Below are 14,974 nucleotides of genomic sequence, written 5' to 3'. Positions count from 1 at the left end.
TGAGGATGCTTCATGGGATGTGTGGGCACATGAGAAATGATAAGATTGGGAATGAGGATATCCTAGGTAAAGTAGGAGTAGTCGAAATTGAAGGAAATATGAGAGAAAATCGGTTCCGGTGATTTGGACATGTGCAAAGAAGGCCTACTGACGCTCCGGTTCGAAGATGTGACTACGGGACAGAGGTTCAGGGCCGAAGGGGTAGAGGAAGACCTAGGAAAACTTTGGAAGAAACTCTAAGAAAAGACTTAGAGTACTTGGATCTAACGGAGGACATGACACAAAACCGAGCGCAATGGCGTTCTAGGATTCATATAGCCGACCCCACTTAGTGGGAAAAGGCTTTGTTGTTGTTGTTGTTGTTGATCTTCTTCAATTTATCCGATCCGACGATTAGAAATTGAGAGGGGTGTGTGAGAAGTAAAAATATGTGTGTGGATAGCATTACCTTAAAGATATTTATCTTTACTTATAAATGAGAGACTTTGCATGACGAGTTTAAAAAAAAAACAAAATTGATTCTCATCCCATTTTGAGTTAGTGCTACTATGGTACTATCTTAGTAGTATGCATGTTGGTTGTCATGTGTTATCGAGTTGTGTGATATTCATGTCGTACCCAAATATATAAACTCCAAGCCCCATCCAAAATCACGTTGTAAATTGTTATGTGTTCATGTAGTAGGTGTTCATGTCGTTCTATCATGTTTTACATTAATTTGCTATACCTAGTCAGCATGATAACGTGAATTAAGGGGACGTTTGTTTACCCTTCTTAACCTTCACTGGATTGGATTGGATTGGATTGGATTGTAGTCTTGTGTTTGGTGGCTTGCGGGACTAGAGTTAATGAGATTAACTAGGACTCGCTTTCACTAGAGGCGTCGCTAGCCGGTCTTCACGAGTCCCCCCAAAAACCACGGGATTAGCTAGGAACTTTGCTTCGTTCTGCTTGATTCACCTCCTCGGTCTCAATTTCGACGGCATCTCACTTCGTCCTGCTTTATTCACCTCCTAGACCTCGATTTTGACAGCAAAGACTTCGGGCACGACTTCATCTCCGACGCCAAACTCGTCAACTGCAATTTTTTTTTCTGGATAAAAAAGAAACAAAATCTGCAAATTCCCGACGAGCCCACATCTCAGATTTCCTGATGAACCCACAACCTTGATTTCCCGACGAACAAACGAAAGAACACTTGGTCGATATGCAGAAATGGGTTCTCCATTTTCTTCGATTGAACTTGAATCAGACCCAGAAAACAGAGAGATCGATCTCCGCCTGAAGAACTTAAGATCCAAGAACGATCTTCGCAATTTGAGATCTCTCTGCTTACCTACAACTCCAGCTCCCGCGTCAAGCGTTTCATATTAGGTGAAACAAAATAAATACAAACTGAGAGAGGGGAGAGAGGATAGTGGTGCAAAGGTGAAATGAGAGAAAGGGAGGGGGCGGAGTAGAAAAAGGAGGAAAAGGGGAAAGTGGAGGGCGACACTGGCGGAGTAAACAATGAGAAAAAAAAATTGAGATGTATAAAGATTAGAGAAGAAGATGACTCTAGAAAAATGGAAAATGATAAAGAAATAATAAATATTAATTGATATAAGATTAAATTAATAATAAAATATCAATAGATATAGATTAAATAATATAATATTATAATCCGGCTTCCTAGTCCGATACTGCAACAAACGCTTTATTAAGCTAGTCTAGTTTAGTCTAGTCTAAGCCAGTCCAGCTTAGTTCCTGCAGCTAATTCAGTTCGAGACAGTCCGGTGCAACAAACGCACCCTAAGGGGACTATTAGTTTGTATTTTGTACTTGTTATATGAAAAAATGAAACGTTGGGAAGACCAACTATTTAGCATTACTCCCGAAATAATTTAGGTGATATTAATTTATGTTCTGTAATTTGTAAAATGAGTATTGAATGACGAGTTTTTTTTTTTTTTTTTTAGTATTAACAAATTAAATGTGTGTAAATCATATATAATTGTAACACTACGTAATAACGTCACAATTAGGTCACAAAAGTTCTCCTCAGCCACTAGAAATTTGCCGACGCTACCATCAGTCCATCATCTTCAAATTACGGTTTAAAGGTTTAGGAAAGATGGTCCCACATTTCATGCCTAAGCAAGGTTAAATTAAAAGTTAGGTTTCGTATATGTTCTACGATAACTACAGGAGACAAAGCTTTGGTATCGGGCACAAAAGTCCTCGATGTACTTAAGATAGTGTCTGTAATTTAACTAGGTTTGTTTATATAACCTTGGGCTTGTTTGTTATCAAAAGTCCTCGATGTAATTAGTAGTGTAACATTATAGTACAAGTTGTATTTTAATTCGGTTAGACCCTAACTTGGTATGCTTAAATTGTTCAACTAAAAGCTCATTCCCACACTGCATGTGTTTTGCCCCAACTTGGAAGGAGAAGAAAAAGAAAAAGATAATGAAGGATAGGGGTGCTTTTCGGACGGATTTGATTGGAAACAACATTTTCAATTTTCGTTTTAAAATTTTGGAATCGAATTGGATTGGATCACAATTTTTCAAATTCAAAATTTTTGAATCGGCGTAATCTTGGAAGTTTTAGAACATGGAAAATTCATATGATTTATGTGTTTTTGAATAATCACAGACTTTTTCATACATGGAGCTTATTGATCTTTCTCGATATATGGCATACGCTTATGTATAAACTCAATTATTTTTTTGGTATACTAGTATCCTTTGACCTGAAGTTCGAGCATTGATGAGATTATCTCCTTATATGCACCTTTACTTTGATACACGTATGCATTGTATGTGCCGAACGAGAACTTATGACAACAACTGTCATCTCCTGATCATGAAGACTTGATGTGACTACTTCTTAAGTTGTATACACTCAAGGGGGAATGTTGTGAATAATATTTTTTTAACTAGTACGACTGTGTAAACTAGAAGTAGGAATCTTATATAATTTGGAAGATTTTTTCCTTGTATGACTTGTATTACTTATAGGGCAAGTAAAGCCCACCATGATTAATATAAATAAAGAGACTAACATGAAGAATTACACATATAACTCCTCAATCCCTTATCTCTTTCTCTCTTCTCCTTCTGGCCATATCTGTAGTCTCTCTTTCAGCAATTAGTTTCACAACATGCATATGATATGCAAGTGTTTTTTTTTTTTTTTTTTTTGCAACAAAGCAAGAAGAAACTATGCAGGCATTGAGTGGTGACCACTAAAAATGCATGCAATTCGCAACAAGGTCCATTTCCGAAATTCCTTGATCTCTGAATTTCAATTATTGCTTGTATAAAAAAGGGCCCACTAGTTGCAATAAACATATTTTGATATTTGTTGAAAAAATGATCAATGTTTATTATGTTGTCATTATATCATCGTTGTCTTGTCATCATCTCATTGTTGTATCATCGATATAAGATCAATACATTCCAAAGTGAGAAATATTGAAAAGGAAAACTATAGAAGAAAAGAACTGGCTAGTTTTTTTTTTTTTTTCTTTTGTCAAACGATAGATTTTGTTAGATTATATGTTAATACATTCCAAAGTGAGAAATATTGAAAAGGAAATAGAAGAAAAGAACTGGCTAGTTTTTTTTTTTTTTTTTTTTGTCAAACGATAGATTTTGTTAGATTATATGTTAAATTAGTTACTGACGAGATTCGAATCCATACCATTATGTAATGACTCAATACCTTTTTACCATTGTGGTAAATGACCACTTGCAACTAGCTAGTTTTCTGGAAACCGAAAAATAACAAAAGAATTCCTTAAAAAATCAACATGGTCCGCAGCCAAGCCATCTTGAAAGGAAATGTATCGATCCAGTCTCCAGAGCCCACTTAATTAAGGTATTATGCACCTGGCCCACACTCTATTTTCTTCATCTTTATCTTCCTTTTAAGAAAAGAAAAAAAAAATCATCATTGGGGACAGTTATGTGTTTCTCTTTTTTGGGCTATGACAGTTAGGTGTAGGGCTGGAAAATTTTCTCGAAAATTTCAAACCAAACAAAAAAAAGCTTGATCTTATATTAAAAAATTTCTATACTGATAACATTAAATTTTCGGGACTCCATATTGAATCTATTCCGAACCTTTTAGTATGGGAATTAGAAATATATGTTCAATGGTTCAAAAATCCAAATCGAATAAAAATAAATATATATTTATTTTGGTTGCATGCATGTTAAATATTGAATTTAAGTAGTTTGATAATAGACTATATTAGAAATGGAATTATGAAATTAAATAGTTTGAAACTTTGGAACGTCAATTTGACTTGGTATGAATGAATTGGTAATTGAATTAGTATGAATTTTCAAGTTAGTATAAGGTAAAAAACCTAAATTTCAATTGATATGAAATTGGGTAACAACAATACAGGTCAAAAGCCTAAATTTTAGCACACAACCCAAAAATCTCATATTTCAACCTAAAATTCAAAATATAGTTCAAATCTCTTTTGAAATACTGAAACATTTCAGAAATCCCAAAAATTTCAGTTTAGGATTGGTCTTCGAACTCTCGTCTTGAAAATTTTTAGTTTGGAATTCGGAATCCATTTTCGATTTAGGATGCCATACCGAATCACCCCTATTTTTTGTAAACAAACGATATAATTAACGCTAAGTGGGAGGGAGTTATGCTTAGCATTACCTCATACTAAGTTAGCAATAATATAGTTCAAATTTCTGTTTAATGAGAATCGAAACTCTTCACTTACAAATGAAGAGAAATATCATAAACCATAGTTAGGTGTTTCTACCCCTCAAAAACTTTTTACACTCCCTCAGATGCCTCCACTTGGACCATACCACGGCTCAAATTCAATCAAACGCCGCACTCACAGTTGCTTTCGCGCACCACCAAGAGGATCCTTTCTGGATCCTCTTTATAAGGATCCTGGGGATCTTCAAATCATTTCTGTTCATCGTATATCGTGAGACTAATTTTTTTCAAGTACTACTTATATTTAATTCAAAATAAAATATTTAAAATAAATTTTTACCGTACAATATACGATGAACAGACACGATTTGAAGATCGCTATGATCTCATTCCGCGCACCAAACTCTTACAAGGTCAAAATTCCCGGGAAAATTGAAAAGGCGCGGGACTCGCGGTTCCAAATCCCATCACACGTGTCATCGACGTGACACTTCACAATGTTTCTATGGGTCCCGATGGTTGTACGCCACGCGGCGCCATCCGGTTCGTCCAAAAAGTGGGCCCGTAAGCTTTATCCACCTGGCTTCTGGATTCTTCCAAAGAAACTCATTCGTCACCATTTTTTTAATTGATTTCTATTTTATTTTATTTAAAGAAAAAGAGAAATAATAATATTTGTGTCTTATGGAGTACATCTGTCCCTCAAAAGTTGAATCTGGGGCGCGAGGCAAGCTTTTCATTTCGCTATTTTTGCCGCTCTGCATGTTTTCACACTTTTCTTAAAACCCTTATCGCATCCCGCGCTATTTCCTCTTCAGAGATCTCACTCCACACAAACAACCCAGATTTATTTTGTTTGAATTTCAGATCCGCATCTTTCCGAATTCGATTCGAAATCGCTTTGGATCTCCGAGCTCCTCTTTCTTCTATCGGATTTCCAAGTCCTGTTCGATTCGAATTTTTCAGATTTGAAGTACCACAAGGTATTAAATTTAACTCCTTTTCGAATCTTTTCCTAAACTGATGGTTCCAATGTTTTTGTTTTCGTTTTTGTGGTTTGGTTTTGATTCGATTACTTGTTTTTAAGGATAAAAACTGTTTTCGAATTCTGAGCGAAAAACTGTGATTCGTGATTCGAGCTCGGTGAATTAGGATTCGTTTTTGGAATTGGGTTTCTGATTGAATGCTGTCTCAGTCTCAAAGTGTTGGTTTTTGGGGATTTGTCGAATTTGGATTTTGGAGTGGAGTTGTAGTTGGATGGGAGAAGAGGCAATTTGTGTGGGGAAATTGAGAGATGGGGAAGTGGAAACAGAAGACTTCCCGAGAACTGAACTGAAGCGGGAGCACGAGTGTCTCGAAGATAATAGCGGGGCAGACGGGTTTCCAAACAAGAAGCAAGTGAAGGAGCATTCCAATGAGGATATAAGATCGGAAGTATCAAACCCCGTTGTGTCTCCGAAAGAGAACAGCTCCACTTTTCAGGACATTACTAGCCAACCTGCGGAATTGGTAAATAGTAGCGGAACAGAGTGTGGTGAAGTTGAGTCCTCATGTTCGGGGAATTCGGGTGCAGAGGAGACCTTGAGCAATGGACAGTGTACCGAGAAAGATAATTGTCAAATTGAGAACGAGACGAATGGTGATGTATTGACCTCTCGTGTTGTGGTAGAAATTCCTAAGCTTGCCAGTTCATCTGGGATTCGCAAGATTACGTTCAAGTTCAGCAAGAAAAAGGAGAATCAGACTGCGAGTAATCAAGACCTTTCACATGGAGGTTCACACGAGGAGCCCGGAATGGACTTTCAAGCGATGCCTAGTACAAGTAGGGAGTTTCCAGCTAGTTCATATTGGAGGCAATGCGCTGAAACCGGCAACTTTCATCCTTGTGCGCTTAATTCAAAGTTGGAAAGTTCTAACTATGTAGTTCCGAGCAGCTATCCTTCAAATGTTAAGAAGCTATTGTCTACTGGTATTCTTGATGGAGCTCGAGTGACGTATGTTTCCTCCCCGCCAAAGGTATTTTATCAAACATATATATTCTTCTGGGTTGGATATAATATGTGCTTGCGGTATGAATATTTATTTTCTATGGAGGTTCTAATATAAATTTTGGCAGATAGAGCTACATGGAATTATAAGTGGCGGTGGTTATTTGTGCGGCTGCTCATCATGCAATTTCACCAGGGCAAGTATACTCACTGTTTACATTGTTTTAGAGTTTAAGTGCAATATTGCTTATAGCTGATTGATTCAATGCAATGAGCAGGTACTCAGTGCATATGAGTTTGAGCAGCATGCTGGTGTCAAGACTCGGCATCCTAACAATCACATATACATGGAGAATGGGAGGGCAGTTTATAGCATCATACAAGAACTGAAGACTGCTCCGCTAAGCAGTCTGGATGAAGTGATAAAGGATATTGCTGGTTCTGCTCTCAATGAAGAGTCCTTCCGGGTTTGGAAAGGTAATAGCAACAGGCTTCTTAGTTTTTTTTTTACCTTCCAGAAATTGTTCTTTTCTCAATAAGCCTTTTACAAAAGCCCTTCCCTTAATAAAAAAGCCAATACTTGACTCTAACACACATAGGATTTATGGACATGCGGTAGCCCAAATGACATCAGACGACATCCAGACCCACTTAGGTAGGATCCCAAGTAGGCCCAACAAGATGATGATTATGATGTGTATATTTGTTTTGGATGGGAACTATTTGATGGAATTGAAGGGGGATGGCAAGGAAAGTGAACGAGGAAGGGGAGGGCTTGTCAGAAGAAAACTTCGTTGCTTGGTTTGAGCTTGATTCCAATTCATGTTTAATTTCACCATCATTTTTCTTAACTTCCCTGGACAAATACCATATATCTCAGATCTAGAAAATCCGCCATCCATGAAGCTCATTTGTCATGTGCATGATGAGGTTTTTGAGGGTAGTGTAATCTAGTCAGATGAAAGTTGGGTAAAGATATCGCAATTTGATAAATTTTGCGTTTGAAAATGCTTATGTTGGAAGACCGAAAATGCTAAGGGAACAGTGATCGAGGAAAGGAAACGAAATTGTGTCCGGCTGATATATAAATTATGTTAATGTATTATTAAGACCCCAATGTCCCTTTTTCGATATATAAAACATTCTGCAGAAACTCTTAATCGAAGTGATGGAATGGCTGAAGTGGAGAAAAGACATCGTGTGAAGCTTCCTAAATTGCGTCATCCAATTCCCAGGTAATAAACATAACACATGGTAATTTTGTTTTCTATACACTGAATATATGTCCATCATAAATTTGTTAGATTAATTTAACGGTGATTGAACTTCATTTATTTACTGGCTAATGGAAAACTGAAACATGCAGTCTTTTGCATGAGAAAACTGAAACTGTATCTGCTGTGCAGACCAAGCTTCCACAATCCGTATGCAGCTATGTACCAGAAGAAAACTGCTGAAGGTGGCAATAGGAAAAGGTTTGCATCATCCCTTCCCCTCCTTTTCCTATTGTAATTCTTTGTGAGGAGTTTTTTATAAGATGCTGCTCAATGATGGGAGAGGTTTGTTTGATTGGGAAAATATTGTTGGTTGACAGGGATAATGATCTCCACCGGTTACTATTTATGCCAAATGGACTTCCAGATGGAGCTAAATTGGCATACTATATCAAGGGGCAGGTAATTTATGGATATAATTATCATGGTAATGCTGTTTTCATGTGTGGATGCCTGTAACTTCTGATCTTTAAATGATTTGATGCTGTGGTATTCCCAGAGATTACTTAGTGGCTATAAGCAGGGAAATGGGATAGTCTGTAATTGCTGTGACAAAGAGGTAACTACTGAGCTGCACAGACCACATCAAATTTGAGTCCTGTATATTGGTCTAGCCCCTCCTTCCCTTTTTTCTCATGTCAATTTACTCTTTATGTGAAAACAGATAAGCCCTTCACAGTTTGAAGCTCATGCTGGAATGGCTGCAAGGCGTCAACCGTGAGTAGCTTTTAAAGAGCTCTGGCTGCTGTTCTAGTTGTTTAGTGTGTCATGTGTAGATAATTTATTTCATTTTGCAGCTACCGTCACATCTATATTTCCAATGGACTGACACTTCACGATATAGCCATGTCATTGGCCAATGGCCAAAACCTGACAATTGGTGGCAGTGATGGCAATGATGATATGTGTGCTGTATGTGGACATGATACAGGGGATATGATTTTCTGTGATGGATGCCCTCGTGCTTATCATTCAGGTTGATATTGTTTCTAATTTTTGGTATTTGATTTTAGTTTGTGGATGTATACATTTGCTTTGTGTTCTTACGGCTTGCTCATCAACTTTTAAGATCACATTTGATACATTCCGTTTTGTTCTTTCCCCAGTTTAACTGAATATTTAAGTGATTTGATGAATGATTTTTGTTCCTCATCACTCCTCATGCTTTTGTAGTGCTATTGAATTGAAATTACTGAACAATTTAATGGTTTGATGAATTTTTTTTTGTTCCACATCACTGTCTTCTCAATCGAATGATAGGATGTATTCTCCCCACAGCTAATATTACTCATGCTTCAAAAAAATAAACTGATTTCAATTCTTTTGTTGAGAAACAAAGTCATCTTATATATTGATCAGGTTGTTAAGAATTTTAATATCCCTATGAGTCAATCAAGTTAGTAGTTGTTAGGTGTTTCATTTTATTTTGGGTCTAACCTTTGTTTATATTGCAGCTTGTTTGGATTTACCACGGGTTCCTCAAGGTGATTGGCATTGTCCAGATTGTAGAGATAAGTTTGAACCTGGTAGAAAAGCTGCTGCTGGGGAATCTTCAAATTTTGGAAGACCTATTGTAATACGGTTGACACGGGTCTTCAATGCACCTGAGTATGAAATTGGTGGCTGCGTTGTTTGCAGGTTGGTTCCTCTTGTGTATGAATTCCATTTATTTCTTGTATGCATTTTAAGTAGCCTGAAGTGAATAAGGTTTTATTAAGTCGGTTGATTTTTTTGAGTTTCTCACATCATGGTCAACGTTTATGGCTACAAACTGTTTTGTTGGAAATGTGGTACCCTGGTTTCTACCCAATTTCTTTGCAATATTTTTATATAATTTCTCTTGAGGACTCTTGTGATATAATTCCTTCACTTGATGTTTGCCATTTGGTTATAACTCATAGGTGGTAACAAATTATTTTGTATTTTTAGGAGCCATGATTTCAGTGCGGCTTTATTTGATGAACGAACTGTAATAATCTGTGATCAGGTATGACTTTCATTTTCATTCTTTTGATCACATACAACGAGAGTTGTCAAAATTTTCTCTCTTTAGTTATCATCGTTTTATTCTTACCCTTGGTTCTTGTTCAGTGTGAGAAGGAGTTCCATGTTGGCTGCTTACGAAACAGTGGATTATGTGACTTAAAAGTATGTTCTGAACCTTGTGGTGGTTAAATTTTTTATATTTCTGGGATGCTAATTTATATTTTTTGCTGTCTTACTGCAGGAACTCCCCAAAGATAAATGGTTTTGTTGTGATGACTGTAACAGGATTCATGCAGCTTTACAGAATTTAGTACTCAGTGAAGCAGAGCATGTTCCAGCTCCATTATCAGATACAATAATCCGGAAGCATGCAGACAGAGGCATATTTATTGATGGAATGGCAGATGTCCAATGGCGAGTTTTCAGTGGAAAGAGGCGCTATCCGGAACACCTACCCTTCCTTTCAAGGGCTGCTGCTATTTTTCGAGTAAGTACATATATGTGCGTTGGAATTGTTACCCTTATTCTTTCATGCTCATTTAATGCCTTTCAACGTATGACACTGAACTTGGACTTTGGTGTTTTATTCTTTCCCAATTGTATGTTTAAAATTCACAAAGAAATAGAATTTACTTTTAGAACTGGTAAGTTATGTTTCAGTCATCAAAACTTATACAGGACAAATATATTGAGGGAATGGCTTCTCTCGTATGTCACTTGGCGTTCTAGATTAGGCTTCCTATTTATGTATTTTTCCGTCACTTCTTAGTTGTCAATTGTGTATCTTTCATACGTTGTCACTTCAAATTGGTTGTGCGGGCAAATTTATATGGAATAGTTATCGCTGTTGTCACCTTCAAATTGATTGTGCTCAATTGGCAGGAGTGCTTTGACCCTATTGTTGCACAATCTGGTCGTGACTTGATCCCTGTCATGGTATATGGGTAAGTGGTGGTTTTTAATTTGTTCCACTGTTTTTTAGTTATTTGTTGCTTCTTGGAATTATGTATTTTTGTGTAGCGTTTGTTCATCCAATACAATTTCTCTGACAAAAATATTATTGAATCAATTATTTTTTCTGGCATTTTTCAGGAGAAATATTTCAGGTCAAGAGTTTGGAGGCATGTACTGTGTAGTTTTAATAGTGGGGTACGTTGCTCCTCCGGTGTTAGTACGAATTCTAGTACTTGATGGTTTTGTCACACCAATTTACACTAGTAATAGTTTTCGTTTATGTACAGGTCTGTTGTTGTATCTGCTGGTCTCCTTAGGGTTTTTGGTCGGGAGGTTGCTGAGCTTCCTATTGTTGCTACTAGTAGAGAACATCAAGGAAAAGTAAGTTGGATTTAGAATCTGCTAGCGTTTATCTGATAATACTACAGTTTTCTTTTCTATGAAAATCACCGGTTTTTTGAAGTTTGACCTCATTGTTTTTTGGTGTTTGTAGGGTTATTTCCAAGCATTATTTTCATGCATAGAGAGGTTACTTATTTCCCTGAAAGTAGAAAAACTGGTTCTCCCCGCAGCTGAGGAAGCTGAGTCAATCTGGACGAGGAAATTAGGATTTAGAAAGATGAGAGACGAGCAGGTAAGTGAATACAGTTACTTGAATTGCATATATTATCTGCAGATAGTACGCAGTTACAGAGAATTTGATTTTTCTAACTAGGTATTACAAGGCGGGCTCTTCTTGTTTTCAATCTTCTTGATGTTAGCAGCTAGTGAATGTTAACAATCCCTAACCGCTTGAACTTCTCTTATTTGCCAGTTATCGAAATACATGAGGGAAGTGCAGTTGACAATTTTCAGGGGGACGTCAATGCTAGAAAAGGTGGTGAAGTTGACGGATTGACAACTCGTCAATTTTCCGTGATGTTCGAAGTTAGATTTAGTTTTTCTTTTACATGTTAGTTTTTTCTTTTTTCGCGCTTCACTTGTCATGTAATATCGTTACTGATTCACCTCTCCAATAAGCAGCAGTTTGAGGATTTTTTTTATAGAAAAATATTATTGGAGAAACTGGAATTCGAGAGTAAAAGGAGGAAGATGAGTAAGAAGAAAGTACGTAAAAAGAGAAGAAAAAGAAGTGCATGCTGACCTTTTATCCTGCATCCATCCCACGTTTTTATTTGGTTACCGTATGACGATGATGTTTCACATTTTTCATTTGTGTTCACTTTGAATTGTCACTTTGCTTCTACCACTTTGGGATTTAGTACTATGGACGGTAACTCATGTAACATAAAATATGAATATGTGAAATGTTCTCGAATAAAACCGGTTGCAAAGCCGGTAGTTATGCTGGAGGTTTTGTCTGAAAATCCCACCTGTAACAGTGCTCGATGTGGTGGAGTTCCATGCTGCTAGAAAGTGTGCAGCTGGCTTTGGAGAAGGGATGGTCGAATGTTTGTACTTAAAAGTTACTCCCTTCAGGTTGGAAGAGGATCCTCTTTAGAATCTCAGGGATTTTTATGTCCTAATCGTTTATCATACATTATACGGTTAGTTTTTATTAAATATTGTTTGTGTTTGATTTTGAAAAAAAAAAGTCAAATGATTTCTGATCGCATGATACACAATAAATTATTGAAATGTGGTGATCCCTAGAAAATGGATCGGGATGGAATCCAATTCCCTTCAGGTTGTGAACTCTTTGGGCAGCCTCCGCGGTGATGGCTTTGGCTGGGTTTAGAGGCGGTGACTTTCGAGCTTGCTTGCAAAATTTGGATAAACTGTATGTCATATTCATAGAACCACTAATTTTGTGATGCATAAATGGCTAAGTTGACTTTTGTTTCAGATCTTGATTCGTATTGATTTGAGAAGTCTCATGATATTATTTAGAACCATATTTTTCAAGACTGTAATTCTTTATAATCCTATCAATAAAGTTACTATCATTTCGTCTCAAAAAATAGAACCTGTTCACAAACATATAATAAATAAATAATTCAAGGACGCTAAACAGATAATTAAGGGGCAATAAATCATGATAGAATTATTGTTTATTTAGTGTTTCCAATTATATTTTTATTAAAAATTAGTGTTCGGTATTTGTTTATATTTTTTAAAATTATTTAAGATTTATTTGATGCTAGATTAGGCTACAATTTTATTCCACAAAAACCATGAAACTAATTAGAAATGTAATTGGTGACTCCAGTATTACATTCCCATAAACTTTTATGTCGAGAAATTCTAAAGTACGGACGACCGAACCATGTGACCATCCGACCCTCTAAACTTCCACTATGTCTGATCGGGGACATATTCGGAACTTTATTAAATTTGTGAGTCGTGACATTCACTTTTGTGGAAAAATCCAAATTGGGCCAAGCCCGGTCGGGCCTATTGGTTTTGGACAAAGAGTAGAAGCTTCTGGAACTCTGCTCCCACCCGACCCGAACCTGATATTTCTCTCTGCTCATTAAACCCTAAACCCCCAAAATCCCCCAACTCTGGCATCACACACTGTCCATTGAAGTCGGATCACCTCAAAATTCAAATGGCGTTCATTTCCACCTTCCAACGCGTCCTCGGCGGATCTTCCTCCGCTCTCCACTCCCAATTCGCCGCCATTCGTCACAATTCAACTCTCACATCCCCCAGGCTATTCATCAGCGGTATGTTTCGATCTCACCCACTCCGTTATTTTCTCTGTTCTTCACTGTGTGCGAAATTCAATCGAATCCTGCAGAAACCCATGCTTTGTTTTCATTTCTTTGCTTCGAAAATTCTTTCTTTTTCACTTATTTTGTCAAAGGTTGAATCTTTTTTGGGAACTTGGCGAAATTGATCAGAAATCAAATCCCACTGGCTGAAATTAAATATCGACGACCTGTCGATGAAACATTGACACATTACGATCAATGGCTGTGGTTTCCACCCACATTATGCGAGTTTATATAATTGGTGCTCCTTTTTGTATAATTTGGTGCTCCTTTAGACTTTTTGTGTATGTTTGTTGTGGTCTATAAGCGATTAGGCCTTTTTGTAATTGCATATTCTTGTGCCTCAATCTGTGTTTATTTGTTGTTATTTTTTAATTTAATAACAAGGGTTCAATCCAATAATTTCGAATATTTTGACTAATTGATCGAAAAGAAAACAGAACAAATATGGCTGTAAATATGCCATCTGTTTACCGAAGAACTGTTGAGCTCCTGAGGAGACTACATTACCATTTGTAGAATCTTGAAGACGCGAATATGTTGAATCTTGAATCATTACTATTGTTTCGTTATTTGCAATGAGCAGGTCTTTCGAGATTAACAACGGACGAAAAGCTTAAAGAGGCATTTTCCCCATTTGGACAGATTGTAGATGGTAAAAGTCGATTCTAGCTTGTTCATTTGCTCTCCTAAGTCCTAACAACCTTTCTTACAATGCTTTAACCCGAACGCATTGCATTTGTTGGCCATGTAGCTAAGGTGGTCATGGATAGGGTGTCTCAAAGATCAAAGGGGTTCGGTTTCATCACATACGCATCAGTTGAAGAAGCTGAGAAAGCTAGAGAAGGAATGAATGCCAAGTTCTTGGATGGGTGGGTTATTTTCGTCGACCCTGCCAAGCCTAGGGAGCCTAGATATGCCCCTCCACCGCAAGCATCGCAAGACCCTTCAGAAACCGGCTTCAGATCAAACAAGACGATTGGATGGTGTGGATGATGACTGCATAAGTTGCTTGGGTTTAATCTCATTGTGGAGGGTAGTTTCAACACTAATCTCTCTCTGGTTATTTGTATTGAGAAATATGAAACACTTGAATTATTTAAACACGGTTATCCGTGCTTTAAATTTCCTTCTCTTAACCTTTCTGGCACATTTTACCTATGGAACTTACATTGAAACCACAGCAAGTGGCCCAGTGGTAAGTTGGCGGGCTGCGGCTCCCCAATAAACAAAAAAATGTGGGAGGTTCCGGATTCGATGCTCCGAGCTGGTGAGTTTACTTGACTGTGGTCACGGGAAACGTGAAATTTCCCATAGCTCTTCCAGGTCGGGAATGAGTGGATAATCATGACTTACCACTAGTTGATTC

General features: G+C 37.3%; 2 protein-coding genes across 2 annotated transcripts; both read left to right on the top strand.

The window, feature by feature from the left end:
- The first annotated feature begins 5,370 nt into the window (after positions 1 to 5,370).
- LOC103430360 (uncharacterized) lies at positions 5,371 to 12,123 on the top strand. The gene is made up of 19 exons (XM_008368493.4): positions 5,371 to 5,669; positions 5,774 to 6,702; positions 6,803 to 6,871; positions 6,953 to 7,151; positions 7,825 to 7,909; positions 8,081 to 8,149; positions 8,269 to 8,350; positions 8,448 to 8,507; positions 8,613 to 8,665; positions 8,746 to 8,924; positions 9,403 to 9,586; positions 9,878 to 9,935; positions 10,040 to 10,096; positions 10,176 to 10,421; positions 10,817 to 10,878; positions 11,027 to 11,083; positions 11,176 to 11,269; positions 11,382 to 11,522; positions 11,703 to 12,123. Exons 2-19 carry the CDS (start codon positions 5,944 to 5,946, stop codon positions 11,784 to 11,786), a joined length of 2,538 nt encoding a protein of 845 aa, XP_008366715.2. The 5' UTR covers positions 5,371 to 5,669; positions 5,774 to 5,943; the 3' UTR covers positions 11,787 to 12,123.
- Positions 12,124 to 13,317: 1,194 nt separating this feature from the next.
- Positions 13,318 to 14,744, top strand: LOC103450206 (organelle RRM domain-containing protein 2, mitochondrial-like). The gene is made up of 3 exons (XM_008389517.3): positions 13,318 to 13,557; positions 14,192 to 14,260; positions 14,360 to 14,744. The coding sequence occupies exons 1-3, from the start codon at positions 13,440 to 13,442 to the stop codon at positions 14,599 to 14,601; spliced, it is 429 nt and encodes a 142-aa protein (XP_008387739.2). The 5' UTR covers positions 13,318 to 13,439; the 3' UTR covers positions 14,602 to 14,744.
- Positions 14,745 to 14,974: the final 230 nt, after the last annotated feature.

The sequence above is a fragment of the Malus domestica genome, chromosome 12, assembly GCF_042453785.1.
Source record: "Malus domestica chromosome 12, GDT2T_hap1".
In the NCBI taxonomy this organism is placed as follows: Eukaryota; Viridiplantae; Streptophyta; class Magnoliopsida; order Rosales; family Rosaceae; genus Malus; species Malus domestica.
The sequence above is the reverse complement of the archived record's forward strand: the minus strand, read 5'-3'. Positions and strand labels throughout refer to the sequence as shown.

What these genes read in the sequence shown, in the direction of transcription:
- LOC103430360 (XM_008368493.4), top strand. Translation starts at nt 5,944, where the DNA reads ATGGGAGAAGAGGCAATTTGTGTGGGGAAATTGAGAGATGGGGAAGTG. An exon ending in CATCATGCAATTTCACCAGG is followed by an intron (nt 6,872 to 6,952) that starts GCAAGTATACTC and finishes TGCAATGAGCAG; the next exon opens with GTACTCAGTGCATATGAGTT. An exon ending in GTAATTGCTGTGACAAAGAG is followed by an intron (nt 8,508 to 8,612) that starts GTAACTACTGAG and finishes ATGTGAAAACAG; the next exon opens with ATAAGCCCTTCACAGTTTGA.
- LOC103450206 (XM_008389517.3), top strand. Translation starts at nt 13,440, where the DNA reads ATGGCGTTCATTTCCACCTTCCAACGCGTCCTCGGCGGATCTTCCTCC. An exon ending in CCCCAGGCTATTCATCAGCG is followed by an intron (nt 13,558 to 14,191) that starts GTATGTTTCGAT and finishes TGCAATGAGCAG; the next exon opens with GTCTTTCGAGATTAACAACG. An exon ending in ATTTGGACAGATTGTAGATG is followed by an intron (nt 14,261 to 14,359) that starts GTAAAAGTCGAT and finishes TTGGCCATGTAG; the next exon opens with CTAAGGTGGTCATGGATAGG.